The 18711-nt window shown below is 43.1% G+C and overlaps 1 protein-coding gene across 5 annotated transcripts in view; it reads right to left on the reverse strand.

Annotated features, from left to right (window-relative positions):
* The window catches only part of LOC108436235 (nuclear factor 1 B-type), a 109010-nt gene that overhangs the window by 78343 nt on the left and 11956 nt on the right, over positions 1–18711 (reverse strand). For 2 of the 5 annotated variants that reach the window (XM_017712602.2, XM_017712606.2), the window contains exon 2: positions 9850–10381. In XM_017712602.2, coding sequence (XP_017568091.1) covers positions 9850–10381 — 532 coding nt within the window. Of the gene's footprint in view, positions 1–9849; positions 10382–10873; positions 11940–14089; positions 15094–16441; positions 16738–18711 lie in introns of those variants that run through there. The other 3 variants (XM_017712604.2, XM_017712603.2, XM_017712605.2) reach the window with 3 other exon arrangements.

Raw genomic sequence — 18711 nt, forward strand, 5'->3', positions numbered from 1 at the left:
TCTATATAATATGTAATTCTGAATAAATACAATAGTGAGTTTCATGAGATTTTTTTTCTTTTAAAAGTTTTTTTTACACAAGAGATCCTCTATTCTGAATTAATCAACCCTACTCAGAATAACCTTTTTTCTCTCTCTCCACATTGGCCTCATATGCTTAAAAAGGTTTTGAGTTTATGGTTAAACAACAGAGTGGACGATATGTCATTGTAAGGCAAAGGCTAACACCAACACAATCTCTCTTTGGGAGAACAATGGTGAACTTTCCTCTAATCCCTCTTCACCCAGAATCAAAGATTCAGGGTCTGTTTCTGGGATAAGATGGCATTGTTCTGGACTGACACTATAAAATACAACCTACACAGGAATGCATGTCACTTATGGCACAGTAGTGAATTGTAGGAAGTCCCACGTTGCAGTTCCAGTTTGGGGTATGCTGTGATATATGAGAGTGCATGAGTTACATAGTGTAAAGGGACTATGGGAATAGTGACGCCAGGGTGAATGTGGACAGTGCCTGTTTCCAACCCAGTTATCACAAAGAAAAAGCCCCTTCAATGCCCAGTGCATCTCTTTCCTATGCGCATTTTGTTTATGCACTGCGTCAACTTCCATCCCAGACATTCACACTTAACCAGTCTTACTAATCAGAACTTCTGGTTTTAAAATGCATCAATGAATGAACAGAACTTCAATCATTCAACGAGCACTCATGTAGTGGTAACTCCACTTGCCTTTGCACTACCACTTTAACTGGACCGTATCGTTAGGTTATTATTTTGGGAAAGAACGCATAATGTAATTGTGGGTTTAAGGTCTGTGCACATGTAACAGTCCTAATTACAATCTTCCATGGATTCAGGAACCTGAATTTAACTGCTCATGTTCAAAAATATACTCTCCCTGCTGACAGATGCTGTAGTGCGGCTGTGGTTAGCCAGTCTATATGCCTGATTTTGTCTAAGTGCAGGCTTTAGGGGCCTGGGTGCAAGCAAGCAAGTGTGTGTGTTTCTGTGTGTGTGTGTGTGTGTTTGTGTGTGTGTGTGTGTGTACATGGGGGGGTGTACTTTCTGCAAAAGTCAGACAGGCATATGGGGGAGAAGAGGAGGGGGAAATGGCAGTGAGATTCCTATGCCAAGCAGAAAGGCAGACCAATTTGAGAAGAATTCCAGTAATCTGAAGGCAGTACATATATCCTTTCAGCGTGGGGGCTCATAACGAGGGCCATACGCAGCCGTTAATGCCCAGCTTTCATTAGCAGCTCCGTTACCGGGCCCTGTTACCGGCACGCTGGCTTTAATCACCGCCGACCGAGCACTCACTCCACACCACTCTGCGTTTAACACATCAAATTCCCAGAACCCTCAGCAGCAAAATGTCACCAGATAGGCTGAATTAAAGGAACAGACTACTCTAAAGACTAGGTGGAGAAGCAAGTCAGAAGCACTCACCTCAAATGGAAACAAGCACTGTAAGTGGGCCCACATTTAAATTTCCCTAACCTACATAAATAACATATTAGTATCACAGTAGATACTGAGTAATTCATACTCCGTAACTATAGTAGTCACTGAACAAAGATTATTTGAATCTGAAACTGAATAATAAGCCGAGTTCAAGGGATTGTAGGTGTGCTAATCAAACAAATATTCACTGCTGCGGTTAGCAGTAACAACAGTCAGCACTGGGAAATATTCAAATGTTACTAGATATAAGGAGGAGGTCACAGTGGATTTTCTAAACGACAGAAAGCCCTGAAGAACCCCAACTGCTTCCCAACTCCATCTACCAAGTTATGAAATTTTTTGTTTCCTTCACTGCAAATGGCCCCTCTGTGCTATAAACTCTCCATATTCTTTTCACGTCTCACATACTCTTTCTCTATTTACTGTTATCTTTTTCTTCTTTAAAATCTGGCTTTACACAGTGAAACCATTTGAAAACAGGATGTGATTATAACAGGGGAAAGTAACTGGCCCTGAGATTGTAGAGTGTTGGGTTTCACGCTGTTCCATCTTGCAGAATGTCAACAGAAGATACAGGGCAGCCAGCAGGAACTCAATCAAAGTCCAGTAATGACTTCTGGAGATCTACTGTATTGTTAAAGTAACCTTTATGATGCATTAAGGAGAAGAAGTATCACTGTTTCTTGCCCACATAGACTGAGGAACTAGGAGATAGAAGGGACAGCTAGATTACAATACTTTTATTGACAAGCTTAAGAAGAAACAACAGGCATCTCTGAGCTTGGCCACATAAAGCACCATGACTCTCAGTCATCTATAAGGCTATGTTTTATGCCCCCCCCCCCCCTTCAGACAGACTTTAGGCCAAACCCGGTCACAGCTGCCCTCCCCTCGTCTGCACGGCTAGCTCTGAGCCGTCCGTCTCATCAGTGGGGGGTACTGTACCAGACCAGACAAAAGAGAAGGCGGCCATCACTCTAAGGCCTGTCTGCCATGAAAAGATTTTTTTTTTACTGTGGGTGGAGGGGGAGAAGTCACTGTCTCCCGTAGCAACCTCCCCGATTGTCTCTGGCCCGCCATGGCAGCCATTCATGTGTTGTCCCACTCATGAAGGATGCCCGTCGGCATGGAGATGTGAAAGACACCAACCGTCCGACAATGGAGGAATGCAGATCGTTTCTCTCTGCTATTAAGTCCTATTTTACCTGAGTTCTATATATCCTTCTCAGAGTCAGTTGCTGCTTTCTAAAACTCCCTAATCTTTACAGTTTCTGAGAAACTTCCCTCCAAGCATCTTTCCATCTGTCACTTTCCTCCTTCTTCTCTCTGCCCAAGCAGCATAAGTACAGTGGTGGGATATGCATGTCTGCTTGATGGAGGACTAAGGGGAGGCCACGATTGGGTTGTGCCGCCCAGTTGAGGCGGGACAGGGAATGAAAGATATGGGGCGGTACAACAGGGACAGGACCCAGACACCCCATACAGTGAGCTACAGTAAAATAGGATGGACCCGTCCATCTTCATTTAAAGGAGGCGTGGGAGGCGAGGAAAAGAAGAGAGGGAGGGGGTCTGGCACTGCTCCTCTTGTGAAGAGGGCCCCAGAGAGCACCAAAGCATTTTGGGTTCAGCACTGATGATGTGGGACTCGAGCAATGTTAATGCTGGATATACAAGATAAGCTTTTGAAAAAAAAAACAAGTGAAGAGGCAAAACACAGAAGTTTCTAAGTGACCCTGCAATGTGAGTCCTTTGTCAAACATTTTCCCGTTTCTTGTGGTTCTTGAGTCAACAATGACCGAGGGCTTGGACCTCTTTTGATCATTAAGACTTTCCAAATTAAAATACTCATCCCTACAACTGCACACTTTCCAAAATGACATGGGTGTAGTTATGATGGAGTATTTTTGTACTTATAACTGTTTGTGTGAGATGGCATCAGAGGTTAGATTGTGCTTATAGCCAAAGGCATGCGCTAGCACTAGAGTTTTGCAAAATGAAAACACACACACACACACAACACCACCACGAAACTGCTTACAAGATCTAGCTCCCTGCATAGACTGCAGGGAGGGGGTGATGAGTGAAAACAGAGACGAAGACGAAGAACAGAAAGAGAGAGAGACAAGCACAAAGAACTATAAACATACTATAGGCAAAAATCAGGCAGCAAAGGAACATACAGCATGTGCAAGTTGCAGAATGATCTAGTCTGGTCAATCTTAAGATTCAGTAACTACAATTAATTATTTGGCAACTACAAAGAAACTAATACGTAATTTATGTAATTATGACAATGAGGAATTGAAGGGTTTAAAGGGTTAGGAAAATAGAAGCTAAAATAAAGAAAGATTGAACAAAATCAGATGTCCAAAAGCAGATATCCAAGACAGGCAATAGAAGTAGAGGAATGAAACAGTTTCGCTGCAGTACTATGTGGAGTAACAGTACACCGCCGAATTGAACCAACAGTGGAGCAGAGAGCCAGAAAGCGAAGGAGGGAGGGTAGAGAAGAGAGGGGGATATAGATGGAGGGAGGGAAATCAATAAAGAAGGCCAGAGAGCTGGAGGGAGCTCTAAATGGATTAGACTAAGGGAATGTGTTCGATAGGTTATGGCTTTGCGTGAGGTAGTCACTGCGGGCCGTGCAGAATACTAATCAGCTCTCCAGCCCTGTTCAGAGCAGCCGGAGCCCAGCACAGGCCTTACTGCCTGCTCAGCACAAACATAAATCAGCATCTTCCCCAAATGACCTTCAGTTCACTCAGCAGAGCTCACTCCATTCTGCAATGGAGCAGGAACGAACAGGCGAGTGATCGAAAAAGCCAATTTCCTATGCACTATAGATTTTGTTTCAGCATTTCCAATGAGAAAATTGAGCAATAGAACGATGACTAAATTATTAACTAAAATGATTGTGCTGTAAGTACAAAAACACTGTTTTTGCACTTGAAACTCTGACAAGGGTATGAGTCTCCCACAAGCTAAACACAAAGTTATGGAGCATTGTGTTACTATTGCAGTTTTGTTCTCATGCTTAGACAAGCACTAGCAGTAACTGTACAAGTCTCAGGTCAGGTCAGTAGAAAAGCCTGTTTCTCATAGCAGTGCATTCAAGCAAATATACATACAGCAAGGCAAGAAATGTGTGTGTTTTTATCAGAGGAAACTGCAAAAAAAGCACTCACAAACAACCGTAGGCTGCTAAGATTATCGTGTGGATTGAAGTCGTGGCAGCAAATCCTTTCGTACTCCTCCAACCACCCTACACTGCTCCCTCCTTTCCCCCCTTTATGCTTAATGTGGCGGTACACCAGTGTACTAAAACATCAAACAGAAGCTATTGCCTTTCATTTCCACAACTGAAACCAAGTCGTGCGTTCTTGTTCCTTTTGAAAGCAAAGCACCCACAAATGCTCAATTTAGTGGTGGGAGAGAGAGTGACTAAGAAAGAGAGACAGAGAGTGAAAGAAAGAGAGAGAAGACAGACAGAAAGTGAAAAGAGAGAGTGAAAAGAAAGAAGGAAAGCGGACCATCTGTACTGGTTTCTGGGGCAAGTCAGTAGCTGCAGGCCTGCAAACAGATCATTCACAAACTCTCCAATGGACAGCCTTATGACCACCGCAGCCACAAGGCCTCACTGGAAACAATTAGCCAACAAAAAAAATAAACGGCTAAACAAAAACAAATGCAACAGAGAGTTGGCGTCCTTTACGCTTGTGTTCTTATAACGGTTTTTTAAAGCAGACTGCTGTCAGCTCTCCAAACCATCTCAGCCTCTGTGGGTCTGGGTGTAAGTGTGTGTTTGTGTCTGGACAGCTGTCCATTTGGACCGGTGTCTGAACATGGTATACAAGGACCAGGATGGGTCCAGGACAGCCCAGGAAAACTATTGCAAGAAGTGGAAATGAGAGAGCTAAAGAGCTTTTGAGAGAGAGAGAGGAGGACAGATAGCTAAATAGCTAGATAGCTACATAGCTAGACAGACAGACAGACAGACAGACAGACAGACAGACAGACAGACAGACAGACAGACAGACAGACAGATAGATAGATAGATAGATAGATAGATAGATAGATAGATAGATAGATAGATAGAATGACAGATTTCCAACTGGCCCACTGTGACACTGACAAAATCAGAACAATCAGAAAAAATCATGACACGTGGTATCAGGGTAAAGATAAAAGATAAAAGATGCAAAGTGGCAAAACACCCAAGTTAAATTTTGATAAAAATGGCTAGTACACATTACAGATCTCCTGAGCATTCAGCAGAGACAGAGAGAGAGAGAAAGAAGGAAAATCAAAGGCTGTACTTAGTCACTGGCAGGGGTGGTGACCTCTAGGTCAATGTGGCTAGTCCTGACTCTGCCTCAAACTCAGCCAGCCGGAAAACTGGGAGCAAACAACCACCCTCCCAGCTCTCTCTCTCTCTCTCTCTCTCTCTCTCTCTCTCTCTCACACACACACACACACACACACACACACACACACACACACACACACACATGCACACACACAGGCACACAGAGGGAGTGTTGTCAACGATCAGTTTTAGTGATGGAGGTGGCTGTTGCTCCATTGACCCGGACATCCAGAGGTTAATGGAGGCGTGGGGGTTCAGGTGCCCCACAAGACCTCTACACCCACATACACACAACCTCTCAACCCCCCGGTCTGCCCCCGCACACCGCAGGCCACCTCTGTGTTTTCACAGATCCGTTGTGCTCAATTAAACTTCACAGGACACCCGCCGCATCTTTTAGCCGAGGTCCTGACACAGGGGCCAAAAGCTAAGCCTCACACTCATAAAACAGGCCTCTTTAACACACTAGAACAAATGAGAAATAATCCGTCCACAACCAGCACAGCATAAAACCATAAAATGCTAGCTGCTTCAGAGAAACAAAAGAAAAAAAATGACACCTCTTTTCACAGTGTTATTAGTGTGACTCAGTAATTTCAAAGAACAGTGTCTAATGCTTCTAAAGAGAACACTTATTAATAGGTTTTATTAGAAATATGAAAAAAGGGCTATCAAAAAATGAAAGAAAACCAATACTGAATCGAACTGCACTGATTATAAGTATAATTCAAAATTAATTTTCCTTAAAAAATAAACACAGTCATACTTTAGACTGCAAATATATATAGAAAAAGCTGAACCCAGTACTTAACAAACAAGTACCATTTTTGGATTTCTGTATTTATCTGACAAATTACAGGATTAAAAAAATATCACAGATCACAGAGTTGAAAGGTGTCAGGAAGGTACTAAAAAAATCTGTGTAATACAAACCCTCTGATCTTCTATTTGAACGGTTTTCTTGAGAGTCTTGCTTTTTATTAAGCTTCATTAAGCTTAAACATACCACAATATATAATTTGAAAATAACTGCAGCACCTGAAAACAATTGGCTTTAGAATTCAAACACGAACAAAGTTTTTACAAAATGTTAATCCAAATATCACTTTGTTTCCTTCTTCCCAAAGTATGCATAGAGTTACAAAACGAAAGCAGGGCCAATTGTTCATCATTTCACACGTCCTGACTTGACTTGTAGTGCCAGAAAGGAACCAGCTCGTACAAATTTTTGAAAGATGAGCACATTCTTTAATAGCTACCTGCAGTTTGTAAGCAAAGGCTGAAAAGGCATCTGAGCTACCTAAGCACATTTTGTCTGTGTAAAATTGTTTTACACAGATGATAGTATTTGCTCAATCTCTATAACAGTGGACCATGGACAACATCACAAATCTCACAGAACATACTGCATCTCACCCTCATTAAAGCCTGGCTTTTGCCAGAACCATAGTGAAACATTAAGAAAAGCTATGAATTTACTTCAACTCTTTGGAGCGAGATAAGCACTGACCACGATAACATCATAATCAGTTTGGGAAAGAAGGGGACGGAGCAACACATACATTGGGTTCAGAGGCTGGCACAATGGCAACGGTGGGCTTGGAAATGCATGGAGGCAGGGCATGGCGTGATGCCCATTGCCTAAGCTCACCAGGCCCCACCTCCTGTCCTCCCTACCCCCACACTGATGGCTATTCAACTGGCCGTTCACCATGGTGCTGTGGCAGAGGCCAGCTAGTTCATTCTGACTCTGCCCACAAACACAAGGCCATGTGCCCAATGCCCACTCCAGGAGCATGTGCTGAGGCTAATGCTAATGCTAGCAACACTTCCCATATATGGTAGCGAAACAGAATGCCAGGCCAAGCGAAAACTACTAAGCATTTATGTATACCCTTTGAGTTGCTTGCCACTTTGTGATTCAGTCAGCAATTAACCATGTTTTCAAACAGCGGGCCAAAAACCATCAGCACTGTACAGCCACGATATTAAACAAAGCTAAATCCAGCTAAGCTACTTTTTTAGGGGTTCATGAGCAAATTTTGTCATAAACATGGCAGATAATTCCCATCATTTCATATATTTAGCATAATCTGAGCAAAAAGAAAAATCATGGCGGCTGCCATTCTGCCGCTATCAAAAACTTTCCGCCTTGCCCACTGCATTGCAGATGCCAACTAACGAATCAAACGCATGCAAGCAGACAAAGAGGGTTTGATGCCAACCACCATTCTCCGTTACTGGCACTCTCCCTACCGCTCTCCTGGCACAACGCAAACAAAATGGCCGCCCAGGGAGCGCTGGTACAATATGAGGGCATTGTGTGTGGAGATGGGCACAAAGTCCAGGGGGCAAAACGTGCTGCTGCCCCACATTAAGCCCCTAACAGAGAACCCACCAGTTGTATTTACTCAACACTGTTAGCGTAGCTGTTAATAGTCTGGTGCCCTTTTCAGACACAAAAATGCCCAAGTATCAGACAGTATATCTACGAGTATGTGCCAGAGACGGTTTCTTTTCCTTTTCCGGTTTATCTGTAGGTTTATAAGCCCCATATTTCGACTTATATTCATGTTGGAAAACATTTCTGACTATTTAACCAACCCGTTCGAACAATTTGCCAACCTAACTGCATCCTCTAATCAACAATGTAACATAGTGATATTTTTAAATTGTGTGAAAAAATTCTATTTAATTTTTTTAGAAAACAGCTGGTATTAAACCTAACATTAATTTGGTCAAATTATTGTTTGTACTGCTTTGATCATATCAGCATAAGAGAAACCGAGGAAGCAGAGTGAATACCAATGGGCGAATGCACGACACCCTACAAAGACACAAAAGAGAGTGTGATGCCAACCCTGATGCCAGTGGCAACCATTATTGTCCTTCCATTATGCCTTCTGCTTAGCCTGGCACTCCACTCTTACAAAATGGAGGCGCCAAGCCTGGTGATAACCCAACGCCTCAAATAGACATTTAAACACACACATATACACACACACAGGCTATACAGCAAAAATACAACTAAAGTAATTGTAAACAACTGGATTACCTGAAAAAATAAAATGAATAAATGTTTTTGTTAGAAAAACACAGAGATGATGAGAGATCTCAATGGGAGAAAGACTATAAAAGTAAAGTAAAGTATCAAACCAGAAAGTACTTGGGTCAAAGAGACCCTGGGAAAGGGATGAACACCTCTTAAAAACACAGATTTACAGATTTGATATGTCATTTTGTCAGCTCCTTGTGCAACTTTAGTCTATTTACACAGATGCTCTATACCTAATATCTAATCTCTTTATATCTCAAATTTTTCTGTATCTCAGTTATGCATCTAATTCTTTCTATGAAACTCTCATCAAAAAACTTGAGCAAACAGTTATGCAACAGCTTTTTAGTATTTTCTCATATGCAGAGGTTATAGATTTCAGTTCTGATATTGAGTAACTCAATTTAATTAAACTAATTAGACACATCTAGAAAACCTAAAAATCTAAAAAACGAAAAGCAACTGGCCTAGGACTTATATGTAAATTTCTGAAAGTTTTTAAACAAAGTTATATATACTGGTTGACTATTTTTCTTAAATAAATTAAATCAAATCTCAAGCGGAGACGTCTTAGTTGCGTAGTTCTTCTGTTTGAAGCACAATTTCATGTCAAATATGAACACTTATTAACTTATTTGCTTATTTATTTAATGCACTTAGATATTTTCTTGCAGATGTATACAGGAGAAAAACAATTCTTCTCGGATACAATGTCAAAAGAAAAGATGCTAAATTGTGCTGTCTCTTTGAATGTATTAGACTGTGCTGAAATTAACTGTGTTGTACTGTTAAGAACATTAATTAATGGTTAAGAAAGGAGTTTAGTTTAACAAGCATGAGTCACTCAGACCACTGTAGCCTGATTCAGATCGTTTCTGCCGGAAATGTGTACGGCCTCACACAGTGACACTTCCCTCCCTCCTGCCCTCCCGTCCATCTGCTTTCGTTCTTTACGGGCTTACCTTGGTCCTGGACGTAGTAGGCCAGGAACAGGTCCAGCTCCTTAACAGAGACAGTGATGTGGTGGGGTTGGACACAGAGTGCCTGGTTGGTGCAGTGTGGCGACTTGACAAGCCGCTCACCATCCGTGCTCTCCAGGGGGATGCCTTTGAACAGGATGACCATCACCAGGTCCAGCCGCCACACCTTATCCGCTTGCCGCAGGCAGTCGATGCGCCGTATCTTGCCCTTCTGGTCAGGGTTGGACAGCACACAGCATGGGTGCTTCTTGCCCGTTACGCTGAGCACAAAGTCCTCACGGTACTCCTGCCGGATGTCCTTGCGCAGCTTGGCCAGGAGGCGCGACGCCCACTTCTGCTTGATCTCAGGCTTTTCACTCAGCAGTTCGTCCTTCACCGCTCGCTCCTCATCCTTGGACATCCGCTTCTCGTGCTTCTTGAAGTATTTGCGCTTCCTTGCCTGTAGGTTGAACCAGGTGTAGGCGATGGAGCGCACGTGAGGGAGCAGCGCCTCGATGAAGGGATGGAACTCATCCTGGGAAAAGAGCGAAAAAGAGAGAGGGAAGAGAGAAAAAAGAGAGAGGGGGGAAAAAGGGGGAAAATAAGTAAACAGGAGCAGAAGTGACCTTTTTGGCATAGGTTCCCTACTCAATTAGCCAAGAGGCTACGCAGCCAAAAACAAAACAGACATTAAGAAGAAAAAAAAAAATCATACAGCTTCGAAAACAAAACAAACAAAACAGACTATTTACACTGCAAACAAAAGGAGGTGAAAGTAGTCACTTGAATGCAGTTAAAGACTCCAAACCACAAAAGCCATTAAAACAATCAGGCATAGTAAACAATTGTGAATACAGTGTGCAAAAGATGCTCTGGCACACACTCTACACAAAGTCTTTGGCATTTTACAGCTTACTGAGACTTACTTTTTCTAATTAAAAAGCATCTGAAGGCATTTAGTAAATAATACAATAATAAATGAGAAAACTGAAAAAATGAGACTGTAATCAAAGAAGGGTTCATCTACCATTTCCACTGCAGTTACAGATGCAGCGCTGGCCTGTATGGATCTGCAGGTGTTGCAAGCACACAGAAGGAGGATGCCACTGTTTACCGCGTCTGCTCGCGTCGTGCCAACACACAACAGACAATTTGAAAAGCCTCACTCTGCCTCTCTCTCTCTCACTTTTTCTCTCTCTCTCTCTTTTCCCACTCTCTCCGAGCATGCTCCAAGTCCAAGCCCCTGTACGCTGGCACACCAGAGCATGCGCCCCTCACTGTTTCCAGCTTTCTTATCAAACAGCCCTGCATTCCTACAGCGGCCCGACCCCACAGCACAAGCCCAGAGAACCCTTTTGGAGCACACAAAGCCTGTCGAGAAAGTGCCGTAGACAGAATCTATTAGCCGTAGACGCTTTTGTGAAGAAGAACCCCCTCGCTCCGCTAAATGCAAATACACAAACAGACATATGCATGAGTGTTAAGAACCTGAAAAGGGGACTGGGAAAGAAACAAGAAAGAAAAGGGGAAAAAGTTTTACATCTCCCTGCAAGTGGGTCTGCTTTGCGGTCGGGACATTTTGTGGGTTCCAAGGGGGTCACTTAATTTGTAAGCACAAATGTGTGGCAATTATTCCAAGCCCCCTCTTAAAATCAAACCAAGGTGGACAATGAAAATGGCACCTTGGCACAAGCTGCACATTCCTTCTGCCCCAAAGCTCTGGAAGTAAGAGTGGCATTAAAAGCGCCCGCTGCCAAGCAAGCTGTAACTGAAGAGAGGCCGATTCCACAACAGTCTATGGGGCTTCGCAAATGCCTTACACAGCACAGGCCTTTTTTCGTCTTTCTATAGCACAGCGTGTTCAACTACATTACACAACGCATGTAAAATCTGTTGCCAATTTTACACTTACCTGCATAACATTTGGACAGTGCTTTACATTTGTTAAAAACAAAAATACATATTACGTCTGTGGTAGAGCAAGCAAAAAATACATCTACTCGAAACTGAGCCAGAATAAGAACTGTTACCAATTTTGTGTAACTAGTTTTTCCACTAAAAACTACTGTCAGTCAAATATTTTACAGGCAAGTTCAGCTACAGTGCACTGAACGAACTTGTTACACTGAATGAGAGGACACTAATAGTTCTTTGAGGAGTGAAATCTTTAAGAAGTGAAATTAGTTAAAATCAAAGTAAATAGCTTAGGAGCACCACTTGGCACCACTCTGAATCTCAGCGTTAAGAATCGGATTCAATTTTCCTGCAGAAAAATGAGCGAACATTGCTACTGCATTCCACCAAAAGCTGAACGAGGGCAGAGGGGAACGGGTGGAGGAAGAGTTAAACCGCATATTGTTCCTCATGCAGGCTAGTGGCTGCTCTTTGGGAAACCGCAACCAGCACTGCGTTCCCTATCTCTCCCTCATGATAGCCTCACACACCGAGCTTACGTTCCACCACTGCTTACACACAACGCAACTCAGCCACAAAACTGTACAGCTCAATGAAATAAATACTATACAATAGTCCACTGCATATGTACACACTGCGGTTTTCTATATTTGTTTAAACATACGCAAATGTACTGCATTATGCATTTATATGGTGTTATTGTATATTTTAACAAACAAAACAGGGACACTGAATTATTTTCAGTAAAGCATTTAACTGCACAGGCCATAATTCATTGATAGAGAGGCTTGATACATCTTATAAGAAACACTCATGTGTTAATGTAGACTTTTGTTCTCGTTCTTTGAGGGAGTTACAAGCTTATTACAGTCCACAAACAATTTTCATCTGAAAGTCTCATCATTTCCTTATTCTAAGATCATCTGTATTTTTAAAAATATTTACAGTTATGCAAAAGGCCTGTACTTAACCATGAGTTTTCTGCAAAAAGTCAAAAACGTCGAAAAGAATTTTGAGTGTTTCACAAAATTAGGCCTACATGGCAGAAATATATTCCCATAATTTAAATATTGTGAATATAATACATTCTCTGTAAAATAAAGCTTCATTGAAATTTGAAAAATAATCTAGAGAAATACACTTTAATACACTGTACCTTATGGAACTAATTACGACTACATATCATGGGAAGTCTTTCGGTGAAGCCTTTCATAAGACCTCCGATCAACAGTGCAGTGTTACTCTTTATGTTTAAGATGTATTTAGAGGTAGGTGATTACTCTGTGCATTGCAGGGCTGATAGCTTTGACTTTCAGTGGCGGCAGTTTCTCCCTGTGACCTACCGCAGGATCTCTCCCGACGAGCGGGTCAGCGGGAAATCTGCGTTCAGTGAAGCACAGATCACAAACACGCGAGTACGTGATAACTACACTGAGCTTTAGAAAAGTGCTAAAAGCTGACGTTTAACTTATGCAAAGTTATTTAAAGGCCGCTGCATGTGAGCTGAAGTTTTCTGCCTGCGCGCCGGTGCACACGGCCCTCAGGCTGAGTCCTGCTTTGTGCTCATATCTCAGTCAATCACTCTGCGATGCCAAGTCAAATATAAACAGTAAAATTGTGTCAGCCAAAGCCGGCGGACTCTGGCCAACCGCTGAATCAACCTTATCACTGTTTTCATCTTAATTCACTGGGAGAGAGCGCCTCGCCGCTCAAACACAACCAAGTTTCTGACAGACAAAAAATATATATGAGAGGAGAAACAAAACCTCATTTTAGCCAGTCCAAATCACACTAACGGCTACTTTTTCTAGAAACATCCACCCTTCTGACCTACCACACATGCGTACTCCGAGCCTGTTTGTTTCTACAACAAATCTCTGTTTAGGTCAGTAGTGGTGGATCTGCAGGGGTTAAAATTCAACAACGTGAATTTACTTGCGATATAAAACCTAATAAACCACCTTTTTGCTGTTTTTTTACACTAAGTTTCAGAGGTACCTCAGACGAAGCTCCATACCTGCTGCGGTGTGACGGAGCGCGCGCGTGTGAGAGAGACAGAGAGATAGAGCAGCTCGCGCGCTGAGCTTCACCTTACACACTTCAGCCAGAACGTACGAACAGCACTGCTTATATCTTACATGCATGCACGGTTTAATGACCGAAACCGGGTGAAATGTAGTGAGCGGTGCGGGAAAGTGTAATTAAATGCATTCTGCTCGAACAAGATAAACAAAAAAAAACTTCTGCAGCGTGCAAGCGCGCGCCTGCACCGCAGCCTATGCATAAGCAACGGCGGTCCAGCACATAAAGCGAGCTGTAAAAGTTGTACCTGCGTCAGACAAATCGGCGAATACATCGTGCCCTTGTCCGCCGAATGCAGATCGATCGGATCGGTCAGTAAAGTCCAGATATTATCGGTTCATTCTCCGCAGCTCGTGCTGCTGCTGCACCGTGCACGGCCGAGTGGAAGTTTGTCCTCATTAACAAGCGAGCGAGTGCAACACAGTCCGACCGAAGCGTTCAACACGAGGCCGAAGAGCACGGGCGAGACTTTAAAGAGAGCGCGCGTGCATCCACAGACACCGAGCAGAAGCCGGTTTGGAGTGAAGGGTGGGGGAAAAAAAGAAAAAGAAAAAGAAAGCTCTGCTGCTGCTGCTGCGGCTTTAAAGGGGAATCTACGAGAATGTCACGAGCGCGGTACGAAAACTAGAAGGCGCCAAATTTCTGATCCCGTGTTTCGTTTTCAAACTTCATATAATATCATACGGCAACACCCTCCGGTCTGCTCGATCCCAACAAATCAGTCTCTGGGTTTTTTTTTTCATTTAATTACACAGTCATACTCCTCCTCTTCCAGCAAGCCCCTCTCCGTGTCCACAGCCCACCTTCTGCTCTCCCTCTCTAACCGCACAGTTTACACAGGATTATTCCCACTTTTTTCTCTTCTCTGCTCTGCGATTTTATGTGTGGACGATTGTTGGCTGATCGCTTATAACATGTTTTCTTTAGGACAACGCACAGCCTGCATAGACATCTTAGGCAAATCAAGTTTTTAATCATGGAGAAGCCACAAAGCATTAGCAGATAACGCCCAGTAAACCTACACACGGTCCAGGCAAATGAGAAATACAATTGATAACGATCTGCGCGACATTATTACCGCTGACACGTGGAATGCACATTGTGCAAATGGCTCGCTGTGGCCATATTCCTTACAGGCAAAGCGTAGCTTTTCAACAATGTTTCCCCATCATAAACACGTGCTTTCAGATCTGTGCTGAAGTCACCGGGCAAACTGGACCAGTCGGCCACCTTCGTTTCAGGTCTACAGTGTTAATCGTCGCAGTTCGTAAACAATATGATTTATGCAGCCGGTAACATGAGTTTTCTTCAGGGCTCCTCTGTGTGTACAGCTCTGTATGATACCATAATGACTCAAATAGCCCTTTTCTGGTACCCGACATCTACACGAGCACCCCCCCCCTTTTTTTTTAATGTAGTACTTTCAGCTCACAAAGTGACTAAAATAGGAAGGATATCTAAAAGGCAGCCATGAAATCTCGTAAGTCGACCGGCTGCAGGCTTTCCTGACCGCTACAATGTCGCTACGGTTCGACTTTGGCGCCCTTTCATGAGAGAAAAACCACTTGGACGGTTGTGTTGTGTATCCCAGCGGTCTGCGCGCTCCCGGGACCGGAACGAACACAAGAACCGGCGAGATTAATAAAAGATTCACAGCGCGTCAGGACGTGATCTTGTGTGGAAGTCGACCGTTCAGTGCAGCCTTACCCCCCCCTCATGCCACACCACACCTCCTCTCCTCACAGAGCAGGACTTTATGGAGCGTGCTGGGTGAATGTCTGTAGCCTCGCTCGCGTTAGCCTCGGTGCGATATTAGCCTGTGGTTTCACTCAAGGTCAAACGGACTGAAAGTGAGAGAGTTTGGTCTCACAGTCGGAGCACCGAGTGAGCTGTGGCTGTTATACCTGCACAGAGACACTTTAATGAGAGTGAAATACCGACACAAGTTCCTCCTGTAACAAGTTCACAGTGTGACACACACGCAGGGCTTAAACGCAGACCAGTAGTGGAAACACACAACTGGATCAAACTCAGTCACAGGTTTGTCTAGACGAGAGACAGAAAACCCAAACAACAACAGCAGAACAGTGAACTACACAATCCTGATACTTGGCTAAAACACACGACTCGGCCCGAGTTTCTCTCTCTCTCTCTCTCTCTCTCTCTCCCCCGCTCTTTCCGTCTCTCCGGCTTCTTCAGTTCTGCACCGTGCCAGAAAGTGTGTGAGAGGGGGAAGAGTTAGCTAAAAGAGCAGGACACACGCCAAGAGCTGCTCAGCTCTTTTAGGAGCAAACTCTGCCACCGACTTCTGACACGACGATATGACCCACATAGGAAAGCTGCCAACACACAACATAAACAGTCCGACATCTCCCCTCCACACACACTCACTCACACTCCCACACACACACACACACACACACACACACACACACACATACACACACACACACACACACACACACCGGCACTTCTCGAAGACCCGCTCAGTTCAGCTGCGGGGCTGCCGGGGAGCCGCGAAACAAACTCCAGAAAAACACAGAAAGCAGAGCACATTTCACAGAGCGACAGTCAGACACCACACTCCGCGTTAACGTACCATCGCACTGTACTGCATGGATTTAAACGGGGACTCCGGGAGGACGAGCGGAACTGAAGCCGGTGCCTTCACATGTCTCAAGTTCAAAAACAGAGAAAAATGTGCTTTTCAGTTGTTTTTTCTCTTTTCACGCTGTAGCGCTCTTCCCCCAAAAAAATGAACACCGGAAGAGGATTCTTGGCAGACAGGCGGCAAAATCAAGTCAGCGAGCACCTCTGATTTTCTTTTTTTTATCTTCCTTCCTCTGCGAGTCAGATTCTGGCTGCTTTCAGTCGTGCGGTTGAACGCAGTCCAGCAGAGTCAGTCTCTCTCTCTCTCTCTCTCTCTCTCTCTCTCTCTCTCTCTCTCTCTCTCTCTCTCTCTCTCTCTCTCTCTGGCTCGCGCAGCTGCAGCCAAACGGAGCTGCGAGCTTTGGAATCTCATTCTCGGCTCTGATTGGCTACGGCACCGGTCGGCACTCCGAGCGCCGCTCACTTCCGCTCCACGGCCGGCGGCTCTATTTGCATATGAAGAGGCAGAAAGCGAGAAGCCGAGCGGACCTGATCCACAGATACACACATCCACCCACACCGCAGATCACAGGACAGTCCGAGAGACTAATTACTGCAAGTGTTAGTTTAATGAAGATCGTATCATATCACACCATATAATAAACCAATAATAATAATAATAGTAAAAGAATATTAATATGGCATTTCAATAAACTAATTAACTAATAATTATATAATAATAAATATAATAGATTTTTAATAACAATATTATCTGTGACTATTTAAAATGGTATCTTATATTTCTATAATAACAGTAAGGACTATTATTTTCACTATTAATGTTATTATTGTTGTTGCTGTTATCATTATTATTATTAGTAGTAGTAGTAGTAGCGTTCTAATAGCAATAATAATGATTACTGTTGTTTTATTGTAAAATGTAAATTACTATTAACAGTATTTAACATAAAATACAATATATAAATGCATAAATAAATTATAAATTAAGTCCATGATTTGTTTAGAAAAACAAAAGATAATTATTATTATTATTACTGAATTATAATAACCACCAACACCACCAACAACAATAATAATAATCAATTATAGTAATTATTATTATTATTATGATGCACTATTTTCCATTTCGTTCTGTCTGTTGTAATATTGTGATGATGCAGTAGCAGTGATGCTGTGAGCACACTGCTGGCAGAGACACTGTATGTGTTTGAGAGCACAATGATGGCATTGGTCCAGACCACAACAACCACCATCTCACAGCCACACTTTCTGTTGCAGCAGAGCCATTAAACACGCCTGACCATGATGAAAATCTACACACATCAGAACACAATTAACGTTTGTAGTGGCACCAATACAAATTCCTGCATATACACACTGTGTGTGTGTGTTGTATAAAGGCTACTGTGGATTTTGTTTTTCTTTGAATTATTTGCTTCTATTAAATTAAACCTAAAACAGACCAATTAAAACGCCTCAGTCTCCAGCTCGTTATAGGGGTGAGTCCATGCCAGTTGAAAATCTGCACGCACACATTTGTAAATATGCACATACGAGCCTCCAATGAACTCTTACAGAGTTCTCAGTGAACTGCTTTACAGATCAGTCCGGTGCACTTTAATGCGGTCAGAGTACACGAGTGGATATTAGATTCTGATCGATGGTGAGCAGAGCCGTAAGCACACAGCAGCACTCATGCACAGTGCTAAATCAACACATTCAGCTTGTGCAGACAGTATAACTGCACTGCTTTCGGGTTTACATTGTTTACACTGATCATCTTAACATGCATCAAGTCTCGTTATCTCTCTGACTGCCATTCCTGCAGATTAATCCGCAGATCGGCGTGGAGAGATGGTGTCCATGTCTCCTTTTGCCTTTTGCCAGAATGAAATTGTCTTTAAAATGTGTTTAGCAGACAGCACTAAAAAAGTCATAGCGACATTTCTGAATATGAAGTGTACGAATAGAACGTGTGTTTTATTCCTGCAATACTCAAAACGCTTTAAAGGCAATAACATCCTTTTATTCTGTCCAGTCACATTTCTAACACACTGGGTTCTATAAATGACAGCCATTACAAGTCAGTAACCAACAGAGCCCGATTGAAAGGCACTTTTTTTATTTATTTTCATTCATTTTTAATGGTTCGGACGAAAAACGTGCACTATTTGGTCTCATTGATGTCTGGGAAGTGCGACATGTACACCTCATAGAGTCAGTGGGAGTATGTGCCACAGACCCGATGTAAACAAAGAA

This window comes from Pygocentrus nattereri, chromosome 2 (assembly GCF_015220715.1).
Source record: "Pygocentrus nattereri isolate fPygNat1 chromosome 2, fPygNat1.pri, whole genome shotgun sequence".
Classification (NCBI taxonomy): Eukaryota; Metazoa; Chordata; class Actinopteri; order Characiformes; family Serrasalmidae; genus Pygocentrus; species Pygocentrus nattereri.